Consider the following 13,186-nt stretch of genomic DNA (forward strand, 5'->3'; position numbering starts at 1 on the left):
TGATGGTAGCAGAGGTAAGGTGTGAAGTGGAAATGGGGAGCGAGGTATATGCCAACTCCTCCTCATGGGCCAAAGCGTGTGGGAGCATGAAGGACACAACCACCAGCATGGAAAAAGGGGGGCCCCGGGACATCATATCTTCTGGGGAAGCACCAGAGGATGGAAGTATGGTGGGAGATGGGAGCTTCCCAGTCATCGGGAAAGAACCAGGTGGAAGGGGACATCGGGGGGCTGAGGTGACTGTGCATAGACTCAACTGTCACTTCAAACGCCAGGGTTGGTGGGGCCTCGGGTCAGCTCAGAAACCTCATCTGCTCCTTGGACACACTGCACAGACCACGGTGCCTTTGATGCCCTGAGGTTCTGCAGTAAGGGCTGGAAGTGCATCTGGAAGAATACCCACTGCTACTGCTAAAAAGAAAGGACCGAGGAGGAATCTAGATGGGCAGGTGGGACCACCCACCCACCCACCAGCAAGGAGAGCTGCTGGCAACTCTCGAGAAGAGGGAGATGATTCCCTTTGGTGGTCAAAGGGCACTATGAGCTGCCTGCTGGTCCATCCTGCATCTTCTGTTGGGTTGAGCAATTGACATCCTCCAGCTGACATCTTATTAGTTGGTCTGAGTGTTTAAAGAGAAGCTGAAGATCCCTCTAAAAGGAGAACAAGGGGAAGAAACAAGATATTCCTGAGGCCTGAGCCAGACTTTTTGAGGCAGATACTGATGTTCTCAGGATTTCCTTGGTTTGGGGCATGAGTGTGAGATTCCATGAGATCTTTCCAAAGATCCACCTAACTGACATTTCAGGGGGGGCCCAAATGGCACAAGGATTACATCTCCCCGTGATGCCATGTGTCTGCTAATAAATACCAGAAAAAGAAAAGCTGTGTGGGGTACTGGGGATTTATCCCCGTTATAACAAGGTGATAAACAGTGAAGGAAAAAAGCAGCTAAAGAATGAATATTTTATGCTTTGCAGACACGAGGAACTGGCACTTGGGGATCAGGTGTGACAACTCTTATGTTGAAGAATACAGAGGAAAGCAGAGTCCTTTTCAAGCACACAGTGTGCTCCAGAGCCAACAGTCAAGGGGAGCACCGGACAGCACCCCCAACCCAACACCACAGAGTGAAAACAACAACCCAAGTGGAGACGGCAGTGGCAGTTTGTGATCAAATTTATTTTCGGTTCCAACTTCAATTACTTTGCCTTACTGTAATTTACACAAGAAACTGTAGAGTAAACGAGTTATTTTACAGTCACTATACGATCCCTCCAATTTCCACAGCGAATCAAGAAAACATTAAAATCCATGCGTCAGGCGCTCCTGTCCATGCGAGTGCACGCTCCCCACGATGCTGCTGGTGCCGACGAGGATGGAGTCCATGAAATGGAAAGAGCCAGACCTTCATCCCACCAAGTTAGCAGCAACCCTCCTCACCCCAAACCGTCTTGCTGTGACCAAGCCTGTTCCCAAGAAGCACGGAGAGCAAACATGGTTTTCATCCTGAGTACACACAAGATGTGTGTAGTGGAGCTGGGGCTGACAGGACAACATGATGCAAATCGTCCCCTGGCCAGAGCACGGCGATTGCTTCAAAAGGGGACAAAAATCACTGTGGGCAGATGCAAGGGAGCTAGCTGAGTCTTCAGCAAATTAAATGACCCGTGTCATTCTCCTACTGCAGTGGGGCACGTTTTAAGTGGGAAAGAGCATGATTTTCAACATCAAGGCTTACACCTTGTCCTACACAAGCTTCTAGGACTGAGAAGAGAAAAAAGCTGGAATCTGACAAAGAAACCTGATTTTAAAAAATCTTATTTATGTATTGTTCCTAAAATAACTTCTTTGTTTCTATCTAACAAGCATTTTAATAGGTGTCTAGGAGAGGCCCTGGGTGAGTGATTTTCTTTAAAAATCCTGAAGATTTGAGGACAGTCTACAAAAGGGTTGGAATTATACCATCATCTTCATAGCATGTTTTCGGACAGAGCACGGAGACCCGTGACTGGCCACGCGCTACACTTTCATCTTATTGAAAAGTGAACATCTTTCTTCTAAAATGTATTTTCAACATGAAAAGAGCTAAAAGTCATCATTATATTCCATTGTGTAAGTTGTGAGAAATCGAGGCCGTTTGCATAGTTTCCAAAATGCAATTTCAGAAAATAGTCATTTCAGACACAAGAAATTTGACTCGAGGGAAGTGCTAGACTTCCAACTTCTCTACTGAGCCTACAGTAATTTTTATTGAGACTAAATACTATGATCACCCATTTCTTTTATGCCTAACAGGCTCTGAAATGTTTATAGTGTTTATTATAAATCACAAGCCAGCGTTACACCCCCCCCCCTTTTTTTTGCCAGTTTCTGATGTAGAAAAATACTTGAAATTTAAATGTACAAAAATCCAATAAAAACAGGTACATTTTTTTAAGGATTTTTTTTTCTTCAAGGGCAAGTACAAATTAAATTATAGCCTGATTCCTTACTCACAGAAATCCTCAAAGTTGGCTGTAAGATCGTGACCATCCAGAAATAAATAGCTATAAATACATTCATAGTTTACATTCCAGAATCAGAGGGAAAACAAAAAATTCAGAATAAACTTTTGCTTTGGGAGTCTGTTTACTTATGAGACTAAAATAGAAAGTTTTAACAGACATTTAAGAGAACAACAAAAAAGTATATATTGGTCCACAACTTGACATCCATGAAACATACCAGCTAGCATTACATTGTAGTCAATTCATCCATTAATGGCATTACTCTGATAATTATTAAAATCTGCTTCAGGTATATATAATGAAAATATTTTCCTTTGCATTTTTGCTGTAGGTACAGTACTCTGGAGAAATTGTACGAATCCCCTAAGTAGATGTATGTATGTATGTACATATATACACGAGTGTGTGCATCAGTTATCTATAGCTCTACACGTGTTTTACATACAGCTACAGATTTACACACACATATACATATATACACACGTGTTTGGATAGCGGGGCATGTGTACAGATCATCACATGCGCACGTCTGTGAAACGTCAACACTGCAAATCACTGGTCGGATCCCTCCTCATTCGTCCTGGGCAGCACTGGTTCCCCTCACTTGACCTTGATTACGTAACTGTAGGAAAACGGAAAGAGAAGGGTTGCAGAAGAGAGGCGAAATTAAGTTTTAAGCACTGTAAGACTTCACATCAATTTTCCAGAAAAAATGCTTAACATGGCAAAACCTTTATCAGAAAGTCAATCTGAACTGAACAGATTGCTGCTATTTAAGATTTGTCTTATTAATGGCATAACCTTGTCCCATTGGTGGGAGGAATTAAGCGAATTCATCACTGAAAAGGTCACTGATCTTTGCAAAAATTTCACCCAAGTGACAAAGTGGCAGACAGAAAGCTGTACAAACAAACTGTGGGCAAAGCCAACGCGTGGTGAGGGCAGATTCCACAGCAAGAGAGCAGGTGGCTTGGACAGAAGGTCCGGGGAGTGCAGGCCACAGATCAAGGGAGAAAGGGCCCTCTCGCTTACTCTCTCCCCATGGTAAAGTAAGCGTCTCCTTTAGAGCAATGCCACAAAGGAGCAAGTGTTGTGTTGTCCTATTCCATCTTGGAGCTTATAGTTGATGGCTGCTCCATTTTCTCAGAAGTCATACATCCCTTAGTAAAGAAATAGGCTTTGGCCTTTAAATGAACCACCACTCCCAAGACTACAAAATAATTTACACCGCAAATGACAAATTCAACTTACAGTGTAATTACAAATATTAGAAGCTAACTGAGAAGCCGAGGAATTTAAGAAGTCAGGATTTGGGGAAACAGAGAATTTACGAGGGAAACAGTTCTGATGGCCCACAATGGATGGCGGAGGGGGCTGCTTTGTCACGTCTGAAGTGCTAATCACACAGGAGCATGGCAGAAAGAACTCATGGGGGATATGGTAGGTAACTGTATCAGCTCAGAAAGCACTCAAAGGCACCAGGATGTAGGGCAAAGTGGGGTGGCTTCAGAAACATGGGACCTAGGTTTGAATACCAGGTCTGCCAACCCAATACTGCTACGATGTTTAGCAGGTCATTTCCCCTCCTTCCCTGAACCAAAGGCTCCTCATTACTGCCACGAAAAAAGTTGGCTCCCAAGTCAAGGCCTCGTGGAATTCAAACACACGTGGCCATCTTCTAAATATGAGAATGAGTCAATTACTCATTACTCAATTATCTGTCTCAACTTGGGCCACAGAAAGGTCTTTATATGACAAGAATTGAAGTTTGAATGTTGATTTTTTTTTCCACTTTTAGAAATGAAACCATAAGAATATTCCCTATAAAGAGAATCTCTGCTCACCAAAAACTCTCCATCACCAGAAATGTAGGGATTTGGGGAAGATGGAGCAAGGGGTGGGGATGGTGTCCTGTTCACCCAGCCCTTCACTTACACAGCTTGATACGGCCTCTGACCCTACAGAAGATTCATCTAGACATCAGCAGCCGTTGTGCCTCGGACGGAACCCTTCTTACGCATCTAAACGTAAAATAAAACCGTGAGCTACTGAATCACAGATTCTGCAATTGAGGTTAGTTAGTAAGTGAGAAGGCAAAGATGGTTGCAGCACAATCACATCCACATAGGGCTCCCCAAGAAACTGGAATCTAAGGGAGGGCCCAAAGGAGTATGTGCTCAAACAGTATGACAAATTTTTAGCTGGCTTTGAGTACTGAAGAAAAGGTTCACAAGCTGATGGCATGAAATTATTTTGCAAATAGCCCCAGACTCAAGAAAATGTCCACCAAGGTTATTTACTTGAATATCCTTAAAATGTAGGACTGAGCCTTTGCATAGCTGCTGAAGCTTTAGAGGAAGAAATGGGCACAGGGACTTTACAGCACTTGGAAAGGAGCAGAAGGGACAAAAAGATCAGGAAAAAAACTAAGAATACAAGGAAGAATTAGAGAAACAGATGATAGGGTCCAGCAAACAAGTCTTTCAGCAGTAAATGAGGAGGCTGAAGAACAGAAACATTCAAGTGGACCAAGATGTACTAGGAATAGTAGTAACATATCAAGGATACTTAATCCCAACCAATGAAGGAAGAAGAGGAGGACAGATAGGAAATGGAGCAAAGATAATACTGTCTTTTTTTCCCCTTTTCTTATTAAAGGAAACACTAGTTGGGGCAAAGATAGAAGACAAGGTGCCATGCTCATCTGAAATAGTGAGCTGCTACTAAGCCTAAAGCCAGAAGCTCACAGGCTTTCTGAGCTTAGCCATCACCTCTTCCTCCTCCCTGGTCCCTTTCTCTGGGGCCAAAGCCCATCCTGAAAGAAATGCCCTCAGGTACCGCATTCTTCATCTGTGGATGCTTGAAGACAGATTATGTTAGTACACAAACTAAGAGTGAGAAAATCTAGAGCAAAGCACTCTGTCATTTCTTTGAGCTTTTCACATTAAGATGATCAGCATGGAAGACATAGAAATCGTTCATTAGAATTTTTGAGATATTTAGCAACAAAGTCTCTACCCACCCCACTGCCCAGCACCCACCCATATCCACATAAGATTTCTTCTATTTTATAGAATGAAATGTAAACAAAGATTTCAGCTTAAATAGATCTAAGAACTACAAGAACTTCCAACACATGGAGCTTCTGGACAACTACTTGTCTGTCTCACAACATTCCTTTTACTAGTTAGAGGGATTGTTAATAAATGGGCAGTCCCCAACTAATAAGCAATCCAGCCCATTAGTCAGCAGCTGCTGCCCCTATCAGAAGGGCCAGGGTGTTCAACAATAAGCCACAAAGCTATCTTGCAAGTTTTAAGGCATTTTGTGGGATTTGTGGGATGAGAAGTGAAAGAAGAGGGAAAGCTGGGAAACCCTGGCACTGCCCTTAAAGGAAGAAGTGCCTGAGAATCAATCCCCGGTGTACAGGGCCTTTTTGCCCCTAATTATCCATCCCCTACTGCCTCTTCTTGAAGGTTTCTTGCCTTACCTGCTTACAAATGCCTCAAGTTGCCATGGTAAGGAGGCTTCTATCTTTTGAGTTGTCAGCCTTACCTTATAGTGAGTTGGTTCGATCACACTAATTTCCAAACCTCTTGCAGTTCTGTACATATACATGAATTGGGAACCATGTAGGGCAGAAATAAGGTGACTAGCTGGAGGCCTACAGTAGGCAGGGGGGTAACTAGCATTCTGTAGAACAGAACTGGATATGTTCTGGACAGGCTAAAACACTGGGCCAAATTACATGGGACGTTTAAAAGGGATACTTGAGTTTTAAACAACCAATTCCATATGCGTAAGATAGAGGAGGTGCAGTCAGATGGCAGTTTGTCTGAAAAAGATGTAGGGATCTGAGGGGAACACAAACCCACTATGAAACAATAGTGTGACGTGATAGGCAAGAAAATTAATGCAAACTTAGACTGCATTTTGAGACATAATATCCAAAACTAGAAAGATGTTGGTCATGCTGGGTATACTCCAAAGATCAGATCATATCCACATTACAGATTCCCTTTTTTAAAAAACCTTTACTCTCTGTCTTGGAATCCATACGAAACATCGGTTTCAAGGTAGAAGAACAGTAAGGGCTAGGCAAGTGACTTGCCAAGGATCACATAGTTAGGAAGCATCCAAGGTTAAATTTGAACCCAGGTCTTCCTGACTCCAGGTCTGGTGTTCTGTCCACTGGGCCACCTAGCTGCTCCTTTTGATTTCTTTAAGATTACAGAAGAGACATCAGAGACAATATCTTTATATTCCAAATGAGGAAGCTGAGGCACACCTAGTAAGAAGCAGGAGTATTTTGATTGGTTTAGAGCAGGGGTCGGCAACGTATGGCTCTCGAGCCATATCTGGCTCTTTTGAGGGCCAGATATGGGTCTTTCTGCAGGAGCCATAAAGTCCATTTTTTTTTTCAGGCGCTGTTACATGTAGGAGCGCACACTGTGAGCACTGTACGGCTCTCACGAAATTACATTTTAAAAAATGTGGCGTTTATGGCTCTCACGGCCAAAAAGGTTGCCGAGCCCTGGTTTAGAGTGTCAGTTTGGAAGGCCACTGATGAACAGATGAAGACTGGTTGAAGGAATTGGAGGTAAAAAGATGATCTGTTTTTGAGTCATGAAAAAAGAACCAAACTTCTGTTTGGCTTCATAGGGCAGAATCAGGAATAATCAATAAAAACTGCAAAAAGACAATTTAGTGGCTTAAGAAAAAAACTCCTAACATTTCAAGATAAGCCAAAATGGAATGCACTGCTTTGGTAAGACAGTAGTTTTCCCCTCACTGCAGGTGTTCAAGATGGGGTTGGATAGAGGACATTAGTCTCCACGTATGGACCAGACTGGATGGCCACTGAGATGCCCTTCCAATTCAAAAGCTCTCAGTGATTTGGGGTATGCACCTCAGGCTTTTTATGCCTCAAGAGATCTTCTTGATTAAATTAGCTCCTAAATATATCAGAGGGGCTGGTATTTGTGATGGAGTAAAGGGAGCTCCCAATGCAGACAACATGAATCCTTCATCTATTCATGTATCTTCAGTGTCTAATACAGGGCCTTGCATACAGTAGGTACTTCATAAATGACTATCAAATTGAATTATATGTTAAGTAGACACTTGTGGGTTGGGCCAGGAATGTAATCGCCCTTTATAGCACAGTTTCTGAAGGAAAAGACTCTTGAGTTCCAAAAAACACTTGGAACACAACCCATTTGTAATCTAGGGATTGCTTGTAGTTTACTTTATGTGAAGGGTAAGGTTAAGACATTTTATTGCCTTATAAAGGAAACATTTCCAAGGCCTGTATAAGGTTCGTGTAAAACTAATTAGAAGCAGATTTTCCTTAATTACAAAAATCCTGGCAATTTAAAACACAGTATCTTTAGCTTCCTTTTCTATTGTGCGAGAGAAATAGAATCACTTCCATTGTCCTATGATTAGATGGTATTTCTAAACATTTCTATTAGCTGGCATATCTCTGGGATGTTTATATGGAAACCTCCTGACACTCACTACTACTACATCAGGGCCTCATCCACTCAAGCAATCCTGACTTCTTGCAAATCTCTAGTTGGGACTGTCATATTGGATGAAAGGCCACTGTGGAAGTCGTATATCCAGACAGATGATCCTCCCTGAGGGTGTGAATGCACGTATTCCCAGGATAACACTAAAGAGCCTGAATAATTTCAAAATGTGGGATGTACTATTATCCTGCCAAAAAGAAAACTTGGTTTCTTCTTAAAGCTTATTAGCACCTACGACTAGCAAAATTAAAAAGAAACAAACAAACAAACAAACAAACAAACACTTCTGAATTTGGAAAGAAAAGATTGTTTTCTTGAAATATGGGGAGAATTTGGATTCCCTGGTCTGAAAGATCAAGAGGAGAGGGGAACATAAATATACCGAGCTTTAGGAAGGCCTGAAGGACATGGAAATCCAAAAGAAATGTTATATTTCCAAAGTCTGGATCTGGCAGACTTCCCTTTGAAATGCTAGGTGGCTCAAGGATTGAGAGGCAGGAGGTCCTGGACTCACATATGGCCTCAGACGGGTCCTAATGGTATGACCCTGGACAAGTTACTTAACCCCATTGCCTAATCCTTAGTCTTTCTGCCTTGGAACCAAAACCAGTACCATTTCTAAGATGGGGTTTGAAAAAAAAAAAAAGGGGGGGGGTGGAGCTCTTCCAAAGGTACCAACAACAGCTCAGCCCAAGTGAAGTAACTTAAGTCTGTTGTGAGTACTCTGAAGGCCAGCAATCCCTTCCCTTCTACAACACACCAGCAACACACATGAGCAAAGACAATGGAAAGAGTTCAAGAGAAAAGGCACTCTTACAGCTTCCAGCTCTTTCTGGGTCTCATCTTCCATTTTTCGAATGTCTTCCATGGTCAGGTCAAACCACTTGTCAATCCAACAAAAAAGCTGACGGTGGAAGTTGGTAAATATTCTTTTTTCTTGCTTTGAAAAGAAAAGAGGTGGCAGAGAATTACCATTGTGGCAGCTAGGGGCAGAAGTGCCCATTTAATTACTCGAACTTGAAAAAAGCTCAGACATTTTGGACATGCTACCCCAAGACCTCAAACCCCTTTGCGATGGCCATCATGCCAATAAAAGCAAGTGTCTGGAATAAGGGAGGCCTTCACAGAAGGGCCTGACTCCCAAGTGAGGAGGACTCCCTTGGAGGGCAGGTATGGAGCCCAACTCAAACTGATGGACTCCCACTCCTGTTCATGGGCAGACTTACTTTTTGAATAAAGTTTTCTACTTTGTTCTGCAGACCCCACCACTTGAATTTGATGGTTACCAGCTTGTAGGCACACATTTGAGGAGCATCCGGATTATTTGCCAAATCTCTCTAGATGGGAAAAATAGAAAGGTGAAATTATTTAATGGTGCTTGGAAAAAACCCAAATTAAATTAAATTTAATTAAAATTAAATTTTTGACCTGAGCATCCAGAAGTTGTTAAGTTTCTAAATCTATTAAGCATTTATTAAACACCTATTTATGTTCCTCTCCTTCCCTGGAGAAGGAAAAAAGGAAGTAGCTGAATCCACTAATCTTTCAAACAGTAGCCTAGGGCTGAGCTCTCCTGAGCCCCAGATCACGCTGTATACCAGCTAGTCATCAGGAATTGCTGCCTTGAGCCAAGGCTCATACTGTCCCTCTCCAGGTTCCACAGGCTTTCTACTTCTTGCTGAGGGAACAATGATCAAATCAATACCGCCAGGCCTACTGGAAAAGGTGGGACAAACTCTGTTCCTTCCTAGAGTCTAGAACAGTGATTCCCAAAGTGGGCACACACCACCCCCTGGTGGGTGTTGCAGTGATCCAGGGGAAGCGGTGATGGTAACAGGTGCATTTATCTTTTAAAAAAATTAATTTCCAGGGCGCTAAGTAATATTTTTTCTGGAAAGGGGGCGGTAGGCCAAAAAAGTTTGGGAACCCCTGGTCTAGAGCTTAGACCAGCACTGAGTTCCCTGCCACCAGCCCTCCTATCAGAATGTAAAAATGTATTTGAGAAATAGCACAACATGGTGGCTAGTTTAAGACCTGAAGCCAGGATATCTGGGGCTCAAATTCCATGTTGGACACTTTTGAGCTAGGGAATTCTAGTCTCTCTGCCTCAGTTTCTGCATCTAGAAAAGGATGGAATGGAGTAGTTGACTTCCCAGGCTTTTCTAGTGCTAACCCTATAATGCTATGGTGATTCCATAAGCTCCTAAAAGAACCAGTAGGGACTTTAGTCTTTGGCTCCCGAGGGCTTCCTTAGCTTTTTCAAGCACACAGAAGGCTTTCATTAAATGTTTTGTTTTTTAAACCCTCACCTTTAAACACTCATTACTGTGTATTGGTTCCAAGGTAGAAGAGCAGTAAGGGCTAGATAATGGGGGTTAAGTGACTTGCCCAAGGTCACACAGCTGGGAAGTGTCTGAGGCCAGATATGAACCCAGGACTTCCCATCTCTAGGCCTGGCTCTCATCAACTGAGCTAGCCGGCTGCTCCCTTTAGCAAATGTTTTTATTTATTCATTCATATTATGTGCAGCATGGCATCATGCTGGCAAATACCACAGAGAAAAAGAAAAATTTTTGCCCTCTGAAAGTCAATGCTCTCATGGTATACAGGAAATACAAGGGATTGTATCCAAAGTGAGGAAAGAGCACGCTTCAACCCAAGCATTTGGTGTTTCAGTTCAAGAGTCAGAGTTCTCGTCTTCCCTCTCACTTGCCTGAGCTTGCTTTAAGTTTTTACTATTATTTAGTTCAAACACAAATCCCACCATCCATATGATCAGAATCTATTCAAGTCACACTAACATTGAATCCAGTACAATCAGGAATTATCTTTGTGTGTGGCCTAACTTATTCCTGTGGTGTGAATGGAACATAGTACGATAACAAAGACTGAAAACTAGTTCAGTGTTCCAGTATTCCTTGTTCCCTTGGCATAAGAAACAAAGAGTTCTGGCCCAGCTACAGGCCCAGGTGGGAAGATCCCCCTGAAAAGACCATTCTTCAAGGATTCCAGAATGGCAGAGTTAGAGGGGATCTCTGTAGCCACTTTGTACAGCTCATTGTAGAGCAATGAGTCCTTCTGCAACCTTCCCGCCTCGTCTCCAGCTTCTCCTTGAAGACCCCATGGAAGGAGCTCACTACCCACTAAGCTCATCAAGGCAGCCCCTGCCAGTCCCAATAGGACAGCTCCAAATATGAGACACTAAGCCTAGAAGTGCTGCTCTGCAATGCATTATTCAAAGGATGATTTCTGTAAGCATAATGAGACCAGAATTTTCACTTTTAACTCAATTCCAAGGACAAAAATTATTTTTAAAATTACATGTTTGTATTAGTGAAATGGAAAGAGTGGTATCATGGCTGCAAGATGGATTAAGCATGCTTTGGTCAAAGCCTCCACTAACTGGTTTTAAGGGCTTGCTCAGGTCATTCTCTATTTCCTTATTGTTAAATGGGAAAGGTGTAGAAGAGGTTTGACTCAATGGTGAGCTCCAGCATTCTGATTCGATAAATCAACAAACAATATGGAATAGGAGACCAGAGAAAAGGGCTACATAGGCTTTGGATTTCTCCCATCACTGCTTCTAGGCCCCAGGATTGGGATAAATTATGGTAGAGGAAAATATGATGTGAAACTCATCAAGAACTGTCCAAGATAAGAAGCAACATAAGATTCTTAACTTGGGATTGTCAAAGTTGTTTTTAAAAGATATCTCGATGATTGTATTTCAACATAATTGTTTCCCTCAGTGGTCCTCTACATATTTTATAGATTTAAAAATATTCTGAGGAGGGTTGTAGCCATGGCTTCACAAACTGACAAGATGATCTACAACACAGAAAAGGTTGAGAACTCCCAAGGCAGTGGCTGGAGAGCTAATGGAGAGCCAAGAAGATTCCAGGTTCTTAAAACACACCTTTTCTACCTAGATGACTTTAGCATAGTCCCTTAGTTTCTCTGGGCCTCGATTTCCTTACCTGTAAAAATAAATAGTAGATCAAGGAGGGAAGGGGGAGGCTTGTGCCATGGGTGCACATGCCCTTTGTCAATCTGGTGAAGCCTCATTATTCTTAGAATGTTTGCAAATTAAAAGAAGGCTAAATTTCAATGAACTTTAAATAATTAAGATGGAATTTCTCTAGCTCTTGACTTCTAAACTATACACCAGCTGCTATCTCTTTCTGGAACTTCCCTCCGGTCTGCTCCCCCTAAAGCACCCCATCAACTTAGACCAACCCCATTTTTCCAATGGATGAATTGCTCCTGGATCTTCCATTTTAGGGAGCAGCCAAGGCCAAACAACCAGCCTTAACAACTCATCTAGCTCTATTCCTGCCTCTGTGGACTCTCAACACCTCGTCCCCTATCTTTGCCATCACACTCAGCTCCTTTTGAAGTGTAGTGTTCCCCCATGAAACTGGAACTTCTTGAGAATAAGGACTCATTTTCATTTTGCTCATACTTGTATCTGAAGTCACTTAATAAATGCTTCCTTCCTAGCCACAGACGTATGGCTAAGAAGTCCTGACCTTGAATTTTCTTTAAGGTCTCCTCCTCTTTTACATGCTGCCGTCTACTTATGACCCTGTGCCACCAGAGATCTTCTCTTAGTTCTATTGGTTTCCTGTTTAAACAAATTAATGAGCCACTATTTAAAAGAGACACTTTGGACAAGAGTTGAAATCTGAGATTTTTTTTTTTTTAATCTAGCCAGAGAAATAGAGTGCTTATCCTTCTCAATGAGTTTTATAAGACCACTGGTGAGAGAAATAATACCTCATGTAAGGCAGCACTTTCTGGACAATAAAGAAGCATCTTCATATAGGTTTCATCTGAAATAGAACACAGGACAGGGTGTCCCAAAAGCCTTGGGCCTGGTTCACATCCACCAGCCTTAGGATGAAGGGGCACTTATTCTGAATACTGAAAGTTTCCTCATCTGTAAAATGAAGAGCCTGAGGAGGTCTCAAGCTCCATTCTAGCTCTAAAATGGCACATTGCAGATGTCCCTGTTAGGGACTCTAGGCCATTGGATTATCTTGCTCAGAAGGCAGGCCTGCCTGTCTGCCTGCTGCTGGTGGAATATTTGCTCTTTCAAACTGTCAAACACTTGTGTACAAACAATGGGCTGAAGTATGGCTCTA

The 13,186-nt window shown here is 42.5% G+C and overlaps 1 protein-coding gene across 2 annotated transcripts in view; it reads right to left on the minus strand.

Moving 5' to 3' along the window:
- Positions 1-1,159: 1,159 nt before the first annotated feature.
- PITPNB (phosphatidylinositol transfer protein beta) overlaps positions 1,160-13,186 on the minus strand; it is an 83,778-nt gene continuing 71,751 nt past the window's right edge. The window contains exons 9-12 of one of the 2 annotated variants that reach the window (XM_044674124.1): positions 9,269-9,379; positions 8,860-8,982; positions 4,444-4,529; positions 3,041-3,130 (exon numbers count right to left, since the gene is read on the minus strand). In XM_044674124.1, coding sequence (XP_044530059.1) covers positions 4,482-4,529; positions 8,860-8,982; positions 9,269-9,379 — 282 coding nt within the window. In that variant the 3' untranslated portion in view covers positions 3,041-3,130; positions 4,444-4,481. Of the gene's footprint in view, positions 3,131-4,443; positions 4,530-8,859; positions 8,983-9,268; positions 9,380-13,186 lie in introns of both variants that reach the window. The other variant, XM_044674115.1, reaches the window with a different exon arrangement.

This window comes from Gracilinanus agilis, chromosome 1, assembly GCF_016433145.1.
Source record: "Gracilinanus agilis isolate LMUSP501 chromosome 1, AgileGrace, whole genome shotgun sequence".
Taxonomy (NCBI): domain Eukaryota; kingdom Metazoa; phylum Chordata; class Mammalia; order Didelphimorphia; family Didelphidae; genus Gracilinanus; species Gracilinanus agilis.